This window comes from Zootoca vivipara, chromosome Z2 (assembly GCF_965207765.1).
Source record: "Zootoca vivipara chromosome Z2, rZooViv2.hap1.1, whole genome shotgun sequence".
Taxonomy (NCBI): Eukaryota; Metazoa; Chordata; class Lepidosauria; order Squamata; family Lacertidae; genus Zootoca; species Zootoca vivipara.
Genome location: NC_142585.1, coordinates 6,183,113 through 6,201,010, shown reverse-complemented (window position 1 = coordinate 6,201,010; position 17,898 = coordinate 6,183,113). Strand labels below are relative to the sequence as shown.

The 17,898-nt window shown below is 45.4% G+C and overlaps 1 protein-coding gene across 1 annotated transcript in view; it reads left to right on the top strand.

Moving 5' to 3' along the window:
• The window catches only part of MCF2 (MCF.2 cell line derived transforming sequence), an 88,450-nt gene that overhangs the window by 29,738 nt on the left and 40,814 nt on the right, over positions 1-17,898 (top strand). Inside the window, exons 4-6 of the mRNA XM_088664431.1 lie at positions 2,453-2,543; positions 15,667-15,786; positions 17,472-17,588. Coding sequence (XP_088520557.1) covers positions 2,453-2,543; positions 15,667-15,786; positions 17,472-17,588 — 328 coding nt within the window. The remainder of the gene's footprint in view (positions 1-2,452; positions 2,544-15,666; positions 15,787-17,471; positions 17,589-17,898) is intronic.

Below are 17,898 nucleotides of genomic sequence, written 5' to 3'. Positions count from 1 at the left end.
AAACACAGGTTTACGGGGCGGCGTTTCAGGATCCCCAAGCTATTATGCTGGCCCCGAAGCAGAAGGGCGCCATTGCCGGATTCTGCGAGTGACTAGGAGATCATGTTTTCTGCTATCTCTGCACTGTAAATAGTATGCACAATAAAACCTTAAAAGACAGATCGGACTGGAGCGTCTTTACTCGAGAGTAGCCGCAACAATCCCCTGACAGTATGAATTTGGTAGGTTCTCTTTAAAATGCAAACTGTACTGAATCTCACCTTGCTGTAAGTCTTGCAGCATCAGATTCTGGTAAGCCACTGCTAGGGTGTGTGCCCTCCTTTGTTTCTCCGCCCTTTCTTTTTCCTGCCCTGCCCCACCCTACCCTTTCAGTGGCTTTGATCCTAGAAAACAAAATAAGTATGGAATGAATTGACCAAAATCTTGCAATGTGGGTTGGAATTTGCAGCTTAATCTCCAGGCAATGTTATTTGCCAAGTGTATTCTGCCGGGCAAACCTCTCATTAACAGTGTGATTCAGAGCGGGTTCCCCTAAATTATTGTCTTGAAGAACATGAATTAGTAATTGAGTCAGGCAAGGTTAAGGCATGTGCGATTAGGTTTTTGCATGCGGTTATGTGGTTTTGCTGGGAGAACAAAGACTTGTGCAACAGAGGAAGAAGAATCTTCCTTATTCCAGATAAATAGCACGTGCTCCAGGTATGCCCATCTACTATCAATTTCAGTTCTCTGGTCCCTGTCCCTGGTAAACCAGTTTCTCCTTTGTGCCCATGGTTTGTTTTGTTTCGTTTTGATTTTTTTGTTTCGTTTTGATATTTTAGCTGCTTCTTTAAATATTGTCAGCTGCAATATTATTTATTGCATTTATATGCCACCTCCCCCCCCCCAAGGAGCTCAATACATGGTTCTTCCACTTTCATCCCCAGAACGACCCTGTGAGGTAGGTTAGGCTAAGTGATGGTGAGTGGCCCAAGGTCACCCAGTGAGCCTCATGGCTGAGAGAGGATTTGAACCCTGGTCTCCCAGGTCATAATCCAGCACTCTAACCATTACACCACACTGAGGCTCATGTCAGTCCCTTCTCTTGGGTTTAGGGGTGGGGAAGAAATTAATTTCAGTTTGTATTTAAAAGTGAATGTGCCTAATTTGCACTTTCTGAAACAATATGTGAACCAAGGCACAGCCATCCTTTTTAAAAAAAAAAAAATCACACTGTGCTGAATTTTGTAATTATTTGTCACATTTTTTTTTAACTAAACTTATATCCTGCCCTTTCTGTCAAAAGAGCCTCGAGCAGCAGACAGATGTAAAGACAAATGCATTATAATGTAATTAAAAGCAATCTTAGAACAATTATAGTGGTACCTCGGGTTACAGACGCTTTAGGTTACAGACTCCACTAACCCAGAAATAGTACCTCGGGTTAACAACTTTGCTTCAGGATGAGAACAGAAATTGTGTGGTGGCGGCACGGCAGCAGCAGGAGGCCCCATTAGCTAAAGTAGTACCTCAGGTTAAGAACAGTTTTAGGTTAAGAATGGACCTCCAGAATGAATTAAGTTCTTAACCCGAGGTACCACTGTACAGTTAAAAGCATCTAAAAGCTGTTTCATTTTAAACCATATTAGCAGTTAAAAACACTGTTCCATCCAATGATCTTCGGGTTGCAAGGGACAGGATTTTTCAGCAACCCAATACCTAGGTGAACAGGAATGCTTTCAAATTCCTCCTGAAAGTTAATAATGATGGAGACAGGTGCACTTCACTAGTGAAGGCATTCTGCAACCAGGGAGCCACTTCTGTAAAGGCTCTGTCACGGTTCTGCACCAGTGGGGCAGCCCTCAGTGGCAGCACTACAAAAAGGTTTCCCTAGCCAATTGTAGGTTCCAGGGTGGTTGGAACTGGGGAAGGTGCTACTTTAGGTACAGTATCTGGCTCCCAGTCAAGTAATGTGTACATAGAATGCATATATTATGGGGAGTTTGGCATTAAATTAGGGGAAACTGATTTGCAAAAATGTGTGTTTCGGGTGCAAAACTGCATACAAAAATGGGTATATTATAGGAGGTTCAAACTGCAATGCCAGTGACTTTTCATGAGGACTTTTAAAAAACAACCTTTGCATCCTGATTTGGATATGTGGAGAACTGAACTTAAGAACCGGAAAAATGAGACACTTGGTTCGTCAGATTTGCCCATCCATATTCCTGGTGGGCCGGGTGGTGCGTGACTATAGAAACCTTCAGCTCGAACACCCTGCCAGTGTGACTTTTCAGGGGTGAGCTTTTAACTCACAATAGGAATAGATGTTTGTGTATTGAAAACCATTAAAAAAAAAAGAATGTAGGAAGGTCCTGGATCTAAGGAAATCCGGTTGTGAACTTTTGACATGGATGTGATTGGCACAGCTATGTTCCCTGCTTCTTCTTTATTTTATTTTATTGTGTTCCAGCCAACGTGAATTGGAAACCAAATTTATCCTAATCCTGGACAGAAGGTTGGATACATGGACGTCAGTCAAAATGACTCTGCAAAGAATAGCAGTAAGTTCTTCTGTGGTGGGGTGGGCACAAGGGGAGTGTCATTATCTGCCCAAGGACCATAATTCATTTGTGGGTAACCTTCCAGGGGACAAACACCAGTGGTGGGAGGAGCCAGAAATGGGCAGGGCAGGGCTAGAGGCAGAAGTGGGTGGAGCAATGGCTATGACTCTTACCAGGAGAGCAGGCTGGATTTTTAGCTAGGCAGAAGCCAGAGGTTTCTGCACACACATATACACACACACGCTCTCTCTCACACACACATACTCCCCAAGACACCCTTCATCCAGGTGAAGAAGTAGTGTTACCACAGTTCAATTACACATTCCAGCCAGGCAAAATCATTGGAGGATGATGCTAAAGAGGGTATGGCCTGGGGACAGTTCTGAGGACTGGTCCCCCAATTCCAGAGGAAGGGGAGTTGGGGGGCTGAACACCATTGGGGGGAGAAGGCCTAGGTGTGTGTTCTTGTTCTAGCCCTAGTGAGCTCCACCAGAAGGTGACATATCCGCTGAGCTCTTTGGCCTGGTGCTGCTGGTGCTGAATGCCAGATCAGTCCATAATAAAACCACGCTCATTCGCAATTTGAGTGGGCTGATCTGGCCTGGGTGAGTGAGCTGGCTGGGCCTGACCTTACCCAGCTCTGCCCACCTGGATTTTCAGTGCTGCACCAATCTAGACTAGGGAGTCAAGGCAGGGGGGTTGGCTGTTGCCCATACAGACGCCATTTCCTTAACCAGGGAAAGACCTTGGGGTGGGATTAGAGGGTCAGCACTTGAGGCTGGGCCAGAGATTAGGGATGCCCCTCAGCCCATTCTCTTCCTGTATTATCAGATTTAGCAGAAGGTGGTTGACCATTTGGGCCCAGAGTGGAGTTAATGCTTTGCTGCATGAAGGGATGGTCTCTGCAACAATGAAAGGAGCAGTGATGTGGCTGTTCCTTAAGGAACCAGCTCTCAACCCTTTGTATTTGAACAGCTAGTTGCCAATACCCCTTTGGGGGGAAGGTGGTGGAAAGGGCCATGGTGGGGCAGCTGCAGGAATTCTTGGAGGACACGGTTTATTTAGATCTATTCTAGGTTCAGGCCTGGCCAAGAAACTGAGTCTCCCTTGGTTGTCCTGCTGAGTGACCTTTGCAGAAAATAGGGCAGGGGGAGTGTGACCTTGCTCCTGTTTCTTGGTATCTCTTCAGCACTTGAGACCTTTGTCCACGGTATTCTCCTGGACCAGTTCTGGAAAAGGAGAACTGGGCGGTGTTTTTTTTGGGGGGGGGTCCTGGGCTGCCCAGATGACAAGACTCACCTTTTGAGAAAGGCTTTGGAAGTAACCTCAAGGAAAATTCCATACCCGCTGCCTGTCAGGGCGGGTGTCATGAGCAAGTCAGCAATAACTCACACAGTAGCAAGTGAAGGTAACTCTTTATTCCAATAAGAGGAGTTCGGTGAAATTAAAAAACACACCATTTTATAAGTTGTGTGAGCTTGTTTCTCAGTTTGATTCTTTTACATGGTTTTGCATGTTTTGTGGTATTTTATGGATTGTGATTTGCTGTAATTTTTATTTATTATTGTCTAGTAATTCTTTATTGTAACTGATAAGGGTTATTATTTGTGGATATTTAATTTTACTGTTTACTATTATATTCTAATGGATTATTGAAAATTGCTTTATTTGATATAAGTTGCTTATTTTAAAGTTATTGTGACTTTCTTGTATTGGATCAGATTGTTATTACGTATGTGATCTTTGCTGTCTATTTTGTTGTTTCTTCAGCTTGTAAACTGCCTTGTGCATAGTAATATAGAAAGGCGGTATTACAAATTAAAAGTGAAATGAAAAATGAAAATAAACAAAAGAGCCCAGGAGGTCAGACCTAGTGAGCAAAGCAACTCATCCCGGTAGTTCTTACCCCAACGAGGCAGTTGCAAGGACTGAAGGTCCCTGCTTTCCCACAGTTCTCCTCCTCCCCTGTTTCCTTCCCAAGCAATCTGAGGCTCCTTCGTCTTGCCTGTCTTTGATCTGCCCTCTTCACACCTCTTTGGATTCTGGAAGACCAGAAGAGAGGAGAGCTGGTCGCCACAGGACGGGGAGACACCCAGGCTTCCTCACCAGCCTGCCTCATCTCTGCCACTTGGCCATTGCTCCTCTCCAGCCTCCGCTTCTGCTTCTGATTATGGACTGCTCTTTGCCACAGACTCTTCCTGCTCATAACCCTGTTATATCTTCAGCTTGTGACACCTCCTCTTCACAATCTGCTCCCTCTTCTCCTTCTGACTACTCATCACCATCCCACCGCCATCCCTCTGAGCCTTCTGCCCTTTGGGGTTCCCCAGCTGGTGCCTCCCACCACCCCTCTGCATCCAGCCAGTCCATGACGCTGCCTTGCAGGATATCTTTGGGAGAAGAAAAGGCTCAGGAGCAAACGCAATGCAAACTCGTAGTGCAGTACCTAAGATGGTTGGATGGCGCCTTGTATACCTCCTTCTGGCAACTTCTGCAGCCAAGCTGATGCCAAATGTCTTGTTCCGCTTTCCTTTGGACCACATCAGCAAGGCTGAGAGGGGAGTCTTGTTGTCTGGGCAGCCCAGGACCTCCTTACACACTTCCCAATCTTGTGCCCTGGAGAGGTCACCCATCTCTGCAGCCACAACCATCTCAAGACGGATGGATGCCAACAACAGCAGCAACTGACAATGGATTGTATAACATAGCCGTTGTGGCCATTGATGGCCTTTTTCTCCATTATTTTGACTGCCCCCCTTTTAAAGGTGTCTTGGTTGCTGCCCTTCTCTGCATCTTGTGGCAGCAAGTTCCATAGTTTAAACTAACGCACTGTAGCTATTGATAGAACATAAGTTGTAGTTATTGACATAACTTTTAAAGAGTTCTGCTGCATCAGGCCAAAGGAGAATCTTGTCTAGCATTCTGTTCTCACAGTGGCCACCCGGATATCCATTATAGGAAGCCTGCAAGCAGGATCTGAGCACAGCAGCACTCCTCCCCTACTTGTGATTCCCAGAATCTGGGATCCAGAGGCATGGCAACTCTGGCAGTAGAGGGATAGCTGCTTCTTCTTCTTTGGCGATCACTCGTATCTGAGTAAGATTGTCTTCCATAAACACGGTTTTAACAACGGCTCCGTAAGTGACTGTGGAGGCCAATTCTGGATTCACATGTCCTTCCACAGTGGGGACATTGGTTTCCGGGCGGGAGTTGATCATGGTGTGGATTTGCCAAGCATGCCTTCCTCTTAGCATGCTTCTCCCTTGCGTCCAGAGTTTCTTCAAAGCCCACGACGCCTTTTGTAAAGGCTGTTCTCCAACTGGAGCGCTCGCAGGCCAGAGTTTCCCAGTTGTCAGTGTTTATACTACATTTTTAATGATTTGCCTTGAGACAGTCTTTAAACCTCTTTTGTTGACCACCAGCATTACGCTTTCCATTTTTAAGTTCGGAATAGAGTAGTTGCTTTGGAAGACAACATCAGGCATCCACACAACATGACCAGTCCAACGAAGTTGATGTTGAAGAATCATTGCTTCAACACTGGTGATCTTTGCTTCTTCCAGTACACTGATACTAGTTTGCCTGTCTTCCCGAGTGATGTGTAAAAAATTTCGGAGACACCATTGATGGAATCTTTCGAGGAGTTGGAGATGGCATTTATAAGTGGTCCATGTTTCATAAGCATATGGTAAGGTTGGTAGTACAATAGCTTTGTAAACAAGCACTTTGGTTTCCCTGCGAATGTCCTGGTCCTCAAACACTCTGCACTTCAATCGGGAGAAAGCTGCACTTGCAGAGCTCAGGAGATGCGGGATTTAGGCATCAATGTTGGCCCTTGTGGAAAGGATAGCATAGCCATCCTGGCTAGTAGCCTAAAACACCTCGGGGGCATGTGATCTGCTCTCTTCACCAGGGCACATCCGGGGCAGCCAGCAGCAAAAATGGAGACCATATCAAAGTTACCAAATGGTCCCTCTATCCCTCTCCCTCTCTGTCTCTGTATTAGTTGCCCAGTAGCTATCAGCTATCAAAGCAGTGCTGGTTGCACAAAGCAAAATTTGTTTCTCATCTGCAGGAAAGCTTTGAGGGAAAAAAAACCACCAGAAAGGATGCTCGCTAGAATCTTAACACTGCTCTGGAGTGTGTTGCTGCTGTGAGCTATAAATGGCAATATATACGTCTTCAAACTTCTGCATTCCACCTTAAAAATCTATAGCTGTTCTTGGCCACTGAGTCTCTCCTCGCACCCCCCCCCCCCCGCCAGCTAGCACAGCCAACAGCCATTCATAGTTTTGGCACCCTTGCCTGTTCTGCTTTAGCCAGAGGAGAGGACCAGGTTATCTGCCAGTCAGTTTTGCGTTTGGGGATGAATGGATTATGGGAACATGTATCATCGCCACCCGTGCAACTGACATGAGTGAGGAGGCTGCTCTGTGTGTTCTGTGCAGCGATGCCTTGGCATAGAGAGAAGCAGCAGTGCAGGCGGCTGGCTACCCCCGGCGATTTTTAAGCACCTCACGAGATCCATGGGTCTTATTTCACTGATGCCGCATTGACATTTGGGCAAGGTAGCCAGTTCCTCTGTTGCAAGGGAGATGGCTGAGGCAAATCCCCCAGGAGGCAAGATGAGGGGAAGAAGGAATGCGGTAAGGATTCTGTCTGCCTGCAGTCTTTCTCCTTTTTTTTTTTTTTGCAAAGCAGATTTCTAAGTTCAAATGCAGCCTTGATGCAGCACTAGCATCCAGCCTGGCTAGCAGTGCAGCATTCTAGGACAAACTGCTGAACACAACGCTTGGAAAATGAAAGGGGGGGGGGAGAGGAAAAGGATGGTGTTTGGGCAGTATTTACTGTGTTTTCCATACATCTGTCCACACTGACAAAGCAAGGTTGGCACCAGTTTTAAACAGAGCTCCTAAGTCTGGGTGTCTCTCTGTCTGAGAAATGTGGAGGGCTTCAGAACCCCTTCATTGCATCATACATATGCATCATGCATATATATATTCCTTGGTCTTTGAAGGCAGAAAGAGGAAATCAGGCAGAAATATTTCATTCTTTGTGGAGCCTCCTGCAGGGCCTGTAAAGAAATAGGCCATGCTTTTTGAAATTAGCTACTCCTAGAATGCCAGCCTTGAATACCTTCCCTTCTGTAAGGTGCCCTGATCTTTTACCTGCACTTAATAAAACCATTGTTTCTAATTTTTTAGCATTTTTGCAGAGGGAGGGGAAACTCCTTTGAACTCTTTTGTTAGCCTGTACAGATGCATTTTCTTATGGCTTTCTAAAACTTTTACTGGCCAGCTCTACCACACATGCATGCAAATGTGTTTGTGCATGGATGCAAAGTGCTAGCATAGTGTACTCTTTCATTTCCCCTTCCCCTCCACCTCCAAAAATGAAACATGACTGTAGAGCAAATGTTGCTCAGCTATTCTGCAAATTCAGACAATTCCGTCATATAAGTGAAAAACTTCGACAATATGTGTTTGGGGGCTTGTTTGCAATTTAGAGAGAGAGAGAGAGAGAGAGAAAGAAAGAAAGAAAGAAAGAAAGAAAGAAAGAAAGAAAGAAAGAAAGAAAGAAAGAAAGAGAGAAAGAGAGAGAGAGAGAACTATGATGGTCGGTTTATTGACATGTCCCTGCTTTAGATTAGCCAGTGCCAGACAAGACTTTTGCAGAGGTGGATTTAGGGGAGTGCAACCAGTTCAGTCAAACTGGGTGAAGAGCCTTGGGGGCACAGCAGGAGCTGCCACATCTTTGATGTAGAGTGGAAAGCAAGAAGCGGGAGGGAGGTGCCAAATTTTGCCACTGCACAGGACACTGCTGGCGTTTGAAGGGCCCGCTACTGACCCTTGCAGACTAAATCAACATTCAGCAAGCATAGGGGCAGCTTGGGTGATGTGTGGTGTGCCAAGTGGAGTGGGGGAATACTTGGTATGAGAATCGAGGTTTTGCAAGCCCCCACCCCCATTTGAAATGTTGGAGGATTTGGAGATGTCCTTGCTACACAACCATACCCAGCCTTCTAGAATGTTGAGTGGTTTTTGCACATGTGGAAAAGTTACCGTAACTTCTGCAATGGCCAGGACTTTGAGCCATGGCTGCGAATCCTGTGGCTTCCCATATGTTGTTAGACTCCAACTCCCGTCAGCTTCGCCCTAGCGCAATCAATGGTCAGGGATGATTGGGAGCTAGAATCCCAGCAATGTCTGGAGAGTCACCCTTTCCTCAGCCCTGTCCAAGGGGGAGACAAGCCACAACTTCTTGAGTCATCAATCAATTTCCGTTTACAACTGCTTCAGCTTTTCAATTTGGCACCTTAAAAGACTTCATAGGATTTATTAAGGCATGCGCTTTTGTGGAGTCCAAGCCGACTTTTCCAGATGCATCTGACGAAGTGGGCTTGACCCCACGAAAGCTTACCGGTATATCACAATTAATTCTGTTAAGTCTTTTAAGGAGCCAGAAGACTCTTGTTCAGTTTTGCTCCAAGAGGGCTACCCACCTGGAAGAGTTTACAGCTTGTGTTTCTGGTCAATCTCAATGGGATTGGCTGACTCCCAGTGCTCTCTAGGAAGGAAAACCAGAGTCTGCCATAAGGCTACAGGGACAATCTGTTATGTAAGGTTGATGTGGTGCCAGGCTGATTCTGTTCTCTCTTTCCTGCAGGGGTGCTCTAAGCTAGAGGTTGGGAACCTGAGGCCCTCCAGATGTTGCTGGATGTTGTTTCAACTCCCACCACCCCTACCTGTGCTATCCGGGACTAATGGGAGTTGTAGTTCAACTTGCCCATGGAGGACTGTAAGGCCTCCACCCCTGCTCGGTTCTAGTCTGAATTGGAAGCCATAGAGTTCCCTATTCTGCCCAGTGGAACTTGCTCCACCAACCTCAACCTGCCCTGAGCCAGCCCCAAACTACCTGGTCTCTTACTTACAACCAGAGGCATACCTAGGCTCCCTTGCACCTGCTGAGGCACCCAAGGAGCCTGAGTACCTCACCAGGCTGCCCAAAGCAGCGGAGGAATGGCCTGTGGAGGATGGGCGAGCTCCTAGCCACTCCAGGTCAGAGTGGAGAGGCATGATTTTTGCACCCCCAGGCCTGTGCCCTTGTCCAGTCCCTAGGCACACCTCTGCTTAAAACTACTATTCAGATTCCACCTGTTTAGCTTCAGTGTTGCTCTTGCAGAACTCAGCAGGGAAGAGGATGGAGACTAAACTAGAATGAGTTATCTCTGTCTGTCATTAGCTCTGCCTTCACTTGGGCTGTTTTCAGAAAGCCCCTTTGTTCCATTTCCCTGACATTTCCTTACCTGATAATTACTGCATTCTAGGAGATTTTCTATGTGATATAACAGCCACTTCTGAAAATGTAGCAAGTGTTTAGTGCGTTTTTTCCATGCTAACTGCTTCCAGGGAAAACATCTGTTTTCAACCACATTAACCTGGAAAATCGTGGGAATTTTTGCACTGCAGTTTCCCCACTGTTTTCATAGGTCATGCTATGTGATGAAGTTTGGGCTGGTGTTCCAGCGCAGAGTTCTTCCTTGCCATTTTCATGGGGGGAGGACAGAAGCAGTCACGTGCATGCTGGGTGGTGGCAACATATCTGGTGATATCTGCTGTTCCATCACACCACACACACTGATGTGCATGAAATATAGCATGGTACATGGCAGAATATCAATCAAAAAGTCACAACGCAACAGATAGTGTGGTATAAAAGGAATATTGGGAAAAGGAGCAGAAGGAAAACTATTGCAATAATCCATGAGGGAATGCAGACTTGCTGCTAGGCTCCTTGCCTTTTGCCCTACAATGACCGCAAGGCACCAATATTTCTTCCTGTCCTCTCCAATCTTGTAAAAATGCAGGAAGAGCCCTGCTAGATTGGACCAAAGACTCAGCATCTAGTCCAGTGCTTCCCAAGCTCGGGTCTCCAACTGTTTTCAGACTACAATCCCCATCATCCCTGACCATTGGACTTGCTAGCTAGTCTTGCTTGTAGTCCAACATACTGATCTCCAGACATTGCCAAACAGATGCCTTTGGCAATAGGCTTCTCTTGTTGGTGCCCCTGTTATCAGGTAGACTGCTGCTGAACAAGGAGTTTCTATTTAGCTGCCACAGCTTCTTTTAATGTAATTAAATTTATATACTGCTTGACTGAAATAAAACCTCTAAGCAGTATACCAGAAATATTAAAATTATCAGTTAGAAACCCCCAGTTGGAAACAAATAATTAAAAGTGTTTAAAAGGTAACAGCAAACTAAAAAGAGATTGAAATGCATGTAAGTTTTTGCGTGTCTGGGCAGATTGATGTTTTAAGCAGGTGCTGCAAGGAGTGCAGTCAAGGCACCTGCTTATGTCAATAGGCAGGGAGTTCCAACGTTTAGGTGCTGCACACAAAGTGATTGGTTCTTGTAATTGTGGAATGAGAATTACGTGACACCTTCAATAGTGCCAGTTCTGCAGGTTGAAGTGGGCATATCTCACAAGTAAATTCGTTCTAGTTACATGTAGGTAGCCGTGTTGGTCTGAGTCGAAACAAAATAAAAAAATTCCTTCAGTAGCACCTTAAAGACCAACTAAGTTTTTATTTTGGTATGAGCTTTCGTGTGCATGCAAAATAAAAACTTAGTTGATCTTTAAGGTGCTACTGAAGGAATTTTTTTATTAAGTAAATTAGTTAATACCATTGGTAGACCTCTTCTTTAACCATGGATTTGGCTAATCCTCACATTTTTAAGGTCCCTTCTTGGGGACCCTATGTTGGTTATCTCAGGCTAAATAGAGCCCCCATGCTCAGATGCAGTATACCTTTGAGTACCAGGCTCTGGGGACAAAAAGCAAAGGTGGGTTGTTGCCTCCATGCTCTGCTTGTGGGCTTCTCAGAGGCATCTGGTTGGCCACTGTGGGGAACAGGTAGACCTTTTGGATAGTCCCTTACAGTAAGGCTGTTTGTAGGTTCAGTTCCACAGGAGGCCTGCCAATAAAATAATTTTGCTGGCTGGTCTCTGAGAATGCTGCAAACAGAATTGGTTTAAGAGCCAACACTTTGTTTGGGACTCCTTTTAAAAATAAAAAGTAGGTTTGTGTTAATACTAAAGTGCTTTTATTCCAGTTTAAAATGCAAGAGGACAAAAGCTGACCAAGTGGTGCATAACTTTCTCCCATTGGTTTAAAAAGGGATTTAGAAGCAACCAACTTTATCTGCATCATAAAATGTGTCTTCATCAATGTTAGAATCAGCCTCGTTTCCTTTTTACCAGACCCTCTTTTTGGGGAGGGAGGAGGGGATTCCAGAGCAGAGGCCCCACCCTTGGTGATCTCCCCCCCAAGCTGGGAGGTGGTTAGATCATGGTTGAAGATTTCACATATATATTATTTGAAAGGGATGGGTGAGGGATAGCTAAATTTATTTATTTATTTATTTATTTATTTATTTCATAAAATTTATATTGGGGGGGGGGTCTAAAAAAATTATATTGTAAAAAGGAAAAAAGCCTCAAAGAGGTTTACAAAAGATAAAACAGTAAAATCAAGGAAAAAATTGCAACTTTACCTTAAAACATATAAAAGTTAAAATACTAAAACAGATTAAAATACTAAAACAGATTAAAATCACCTGTACTTTCGTAGCATCTGGGTAGGCTTGCCTAAACAGGAATATTTTAGGAGGCTCTGAAGAGAGTACAATGATGGCCCCTGCCTGATCTCAACAGGCAGGGAGTTCCAAAGTTGTAGGCGTTGCCACACTGAATGATGAGCCTTGCTTGAGCTCAAACCCTCCTCATAGCCAAAGACTGTAGAAAAAGGCAGGATTGCATAAGAAAAAAGTCCCCAGGAGAGCCATTGTGGGGGATGGCATGGGATCTGAATGAAACAGATTTGCTTATGTAAGGTTAGGAGAAAAGGTTTTAAAAAAGAAGGAGCTCACCATTCTGCCCCCCCTCTCAGTGTTCAGGAGCAGATTTAAGGTAGTAAGGATATAATTTGATGAGAAGGACATACTTGTATGAAAGGGATATACTATTTCTTTTTGACAGTTCAGTGAGGGCCAAGTCTCATTAGGGCAGCTCATTTGGAAATGGTGAGCCAGGAAAGAGATGCATGCCAACTGCTAACAAATAAATTGCAGGTCTTTAAGTCTAAAAGGAATCACTTGCAGAAAAGCTTGCTGCATGAGTCACTGCTGTTGTTCTCCCTGGAACAGTGGGTGGGTGATACTTTCCCACCTCTCTGCATCAAGTGTGATTTAGCATTCTGTCACTCTGGCCACTGAGGTAGGGCCTGAGCCCATTATTCAATGCCCAGAACAGGGACTCACACAGAAACACACTGCGTGGACTCTTGTGAGTTTGGATAATTCTTAGTTTTCCAGACTCTGCAAGATAATAATCTTACAATTGGCAGTGGTGGTCAGGTGAGTGAGTGATTGTCGGCAATCCACCCCAAAAAGCTCTACAACTTTGGGCAACACCCCCTCCCCCCAAGCTCAACAAGTCTGGTCAATCCCCCCCAAAAGCTTAACAACTCTGGGCATTGTTCCCCCATTTCCTTAATTTTGAGTCTAATACATGGGGGCATGTTATACACAGAAAACTACGGTAATACTGGCGAAGGAAAGAGAAGAGAAGCTGCAAAGTCCAGCAAGCACCAAAACATCTTTGCATGCATGAGAATAGCAAACTATTTACTATCCCGTCTATTTCCTATGTTCAGACTATGGGGCCAGTTCCATTATCAATAGCTCCACTCATTCACAAAAAGGTTGGGGTGACCATAAGCCTGATGCAAACTGAACATGCTCAGTGGACCTGGAATGCTGCCATACTCTTGTGAGTTGTGGGGTGCCTGGAAACTTGAGCAGAAGCTCTTTTATGCTGCAATATTTTGCTGCAGATCCCATGTATGCATCCTGAAGAATGAGATTGGTGGGGCAGTGCCCTGTTTGCCCTAATGGACTAACCTTCACTACAAAGCTTACCTGGGAGTAAGTCCCATTGAACTCAGTGGGATTTCCCCCCCTGAGTAAATATGCTTATGAGTTCCAATGGAAACTGGGTGGCGGTGGCATTCAGTTTGGGGGCTCATTGAATTTGGAGGAAACTATCCTGTGGCCCACACTCACATACACTGCATTACCAGTGGCCATTGCATTCAATGAGCACAAAGTCTTTGCTAGGTTTGATTTCTGCTGGGTTTGATTACGCAATCGCAAGCTACTGAGCAGTTTTCCTTGTTTCAAGAGCCAGTTCTTGGTCCCTGGAAGTCTTCCTGCTGGCTTCATTCAGGCCAGAGTTTTGGCAATCAGTTTGTATTCATTTATTATTTTAAGCTTATCTTAAAAATAGCTCTTCGGAACATGTTGCATTTGGGCCACACGTCTCATTGCGTGAAATATTATATTCCAATGCAGTATGTATAATGCAATATTGTACAGGTTGAATCTGTATGCATTTTTTTAAGTCGCAGACACCAGGAATCCATTATTGTAATAATTTTGTTAACAATATGGCAGGATAATTTATTGGTGACATTACTTACCCTGGTTATTGCAAACCTCCAGACGGCAAGTTTATGGGCCCCTTTGAGTTCATAAGAGATACTCACAGGCTCCTGGAAAGAAAGGGTGAGATAAACAAGTCCTATACAACAATTTACAGGATGTGATTCATATTCTTGCAACGAATCTTTGCAGGACTGTTCCCCAATTTCCACAACTATTTGAGGCTGTTTGTTCTCTTCCTCTCTCCTGCTGTGACTGCTGAGGGCCATGTTTGATATCAAATTTCTCTCCTCATACCTGAAAGCGGTTTTAAAAATGCATGGTGAAGGGCATTGTTAACACTGCAAGGATGAGGTGCCAAAAATTTGGCATGTGTCTATTTCAAGGAGCTATTGATTATTCCATATTGGACTGAATAAGACTGGATCTAGGTGGCTATTGGATGCACGTAGAGTCTGCTGCAAACACCAGCCTGTGTCTTCTCCTCGAGTCTTCCCTGAGAACAACTAGCATCAACAAGACATGCGGAAGTGTTTTACACTGCTACAAATTTCTCAATCCCTCGCAAATGTCTAGAGAAGGGAAATTCCCGTGGTGAATAGTTTTAATGGCTGCTTGTCTCGTTCTTACATGGAAATACTCTCATACCAACTATGCTGGCTACTGCCGGTTAGCTTACAGGGGATAATTCAACTTGCTGGTTCTTATCTGTTCCAAAAACTTAAACGACTTGGGATCAGTAGGGCCGGCTCTATCATTAGGCAGAATGAGACTGCTGCCTGAGGCGGCAGATGCTGGGAGAAGGCAGCAGTAGTGGAAAACATCCCAGTTCTTCCTTCTGAACTCGCCCATCCTCCATTTGACAACAATGGTGTGTTCCAGGGTTTAACCTGAGACCTTCGGCATGCAAAGCAGATGTCCCACTGAGACATTCTATTCCTCATGGTCCTGAATAAAGAGCACAGGAAACTGCCTTAAACTGAGTTTAGACCCTTGGTGCATTCAGGTCAGTATTGTCTCTGCTGACTGTAAGTGGCTATCAAGAGTTTCAGGCAGGGGACCTGCCCAGCCCTACCTAGAGATGCCCAGGGGTTTAACCTGGGACATTCTGCATGCAAAGCAGATGCTCTGCTCCTAAGCCACTGCTCTTGCTCAATGGCCCCTCACAAGAAGGGATGTAGAACTACCTCCCTGGAAGGAGCATCCTTTCTACCCCCTTCAAAAATAATTTTTGAATATGGTTTTGTGTTGTTCGCTTACTTTCCATGCTCCCTCCAGCAACACCTCCTTGTTTGGAAAGGCAGGGTGTGGTGTAATGGTTAGAGTGCTGGACTATGACCTGGGAGACCCAGGGTTCAAATCCCCACTCAGCTAATGAAGCTCTTTGGGTGACCTTGGGCCAGTTACCTCAGCCTAACCTACCTCACAGGCTTGTTGTGAGGATGGAATGGGGAGCAGGAGAGCCACCGTGGACTCCTTCAACAGTATCAAAGTTTGCAGCCATATTGCTGGAATAACAGGAAGTTAACATCATTGCTGATTTTCTAAACTGACTTTCCTCTTGATAGCGGAAAACTCTCTGTATGTAATACTGGCTCTCTGGTTTCCTCTCCACAGGCCTCATTTCCCGGCAACTTGCACCTAGTGATGGTCCTGCGCCCCACCGGATTCTTTCAGCGCACTTTCACCGACATTGGATTTCGGTTTAGCCAAGAGGACTTCCTGCTCAAACTGCCGGTATCACACCTGCTGCCACAGCATCACCTCTGTCTTTGTACTCTGCAGCTTTACCTGCAGGGAATTTTCCTTCCCTGTTGTTGTTCAGCTGCAATGCATTTGTTTAAAATGACAGTGAATGCAAATGACAATCACACACACACACACACGTACAAAACACCAACCTTGAGTGTTTTATGGTCTTTAGAAGATGATGCTAAAAATGGAGGTGAAGTGTTAAATTCATTCATATTTAAAAGCTCTGGCAGGCGTTTATCTGGCGAAGGGGTGGGGCTCACAACTCACATCAGCCCCTAGAAGCCTGTCCAGTGATCAGGGAGGATGGGAGTTGTAGTTCAACAATATCTGGAGGGGTGCAGGCTCCTGCACCCCTGAATTATAGCTTTAAAGTTGGGATGCATCCGGAGCTCAGAGTTTTTCCAAGTGAGAATGCTCTGAACAGTAAGTTCTTTCCCATATTGCAGATTGCTTCCCCTGCCCCAAGGTATTGAGCGGTAAAGAGAGTGTGGTGAGCCTGCCAGCCTGCCTGATTGGCTTGCAATGCATGCATTCTACCTAGAGCCAGAGTCGTCTTGGGGCAGGAGGAAGGAGGAGGGTGCAAACTGAAACATAGCCACCCTTTGAACTTTGCAGTTCTCCAAATTTGGAAATGTAGTTTTCCAGCCAAGTATTGTGTACAAAAATGCATCTACAAAGGCAAATGGCACATAAAAATGTGTGTGTTCATGAAAGCAACATACAACATGTGTAACATTAGGGTAAATTGATTTGCAAAGGTATGTACATAAGGCGCCATTGCATACCAATGTGTACATGTGTAATGGTGTTGTTGCGGCTACTCTCGAGTAAGGACGCCCAAGTCCGTACTTGTCTTCAAAGCTTTTATTGTGCATAGTATTTACAGTGCAGAGATAGCAGAAAACATGACCTCCTAGTCACTCGCAGAATCCGGGAGTGGACGTTTCCTGTTACGTGACCAGCATAAGAGGTTGGGCACCCCAAAACGCCTCCTCCCGACCTTACGTTTAGTGGCACACCTTAATTTGGGCACCGGAAGGGGCTGCCTGCTCCCCTCCACCTCTTGGGTCTCCAACATCACTGAGCCTTGCCTCCTCCATACCGCTGACTTCCTCATTCCCCCCACCTGACCCACTGCTGCTGCTCTCACTGGGCGAAGAGCTGGTGAACAGGATGGGGGGAGGTTCCCTGTAGGAAGGTCCCCTGACAACGTGCTTTTGCTTTTTAAAAGTTGCAAACTACTGAGGAAATGCGGAGAGCTGAACTTAAGAGTGGAAAAATGAGAAATGAAGAGAAACCAAAATGGACAGATCCACCCATCTCTAGTCCCTGTTTAAAGGCATCTGAGTAGTAGGTTGACTAGGTTGCCATCATGTGTTGTTGGGGAAGGCTCCACAGTTGAACCACACACTGTGTGAAAAAGTATTTCCTTTGGTCTGCCCTGAATTTCCAACCTTTCAGCTTCATTGGGTGACTGGGCTCTGGAATCTTTGGTTTGGGGGCTGAGGTTGGTTAATTGCAAGGCTGATTAAATGGATAACATGTGCTGGTATATTCAGTGAAATGACTCCTGCAGAATCAGGTATCTAACCCTGTGAATATTAAACTTCTGCTTCCTCTGGAAGTGTGAGCTATAAGTCTATTATCCCCCTTTTCTCTTCCCCCAGGTTGTAATGCTGAGTTCGGTCAGTGACTTGTTGACATACATTGATGAAAAGCAGTTGACACCTGAATTTGGGGGCACCTTAGAGTATTGCCATAGCGAATGGGTCATCTTCAGAACAGTACGTTCCTCCCATTAATGCTGTTGTAAATGTGTGTGTAATATCTTCTTATATACATAAAAATGTGAGGCGTCACCAAGCTCTGCATTCCACATGCCTCATCAACTGTGGTGTGAGGAACAGCAAGTAGGCCCAGGAGTATGGCTATGCATGCCTGCAGCAAGGTTTAACAGAGTGGGGAGGCCTTTCACACAGTGGTTTTTAGCAAGTAAGAGAGTGAAATGCCTCCCCCCTTTAAAAGGGGGTGGAGCTTGAGGAGAGAGGGGTGGGTGTTAGTACAACGGGCTTGGTGCAAGCTGTGAGGAATAGG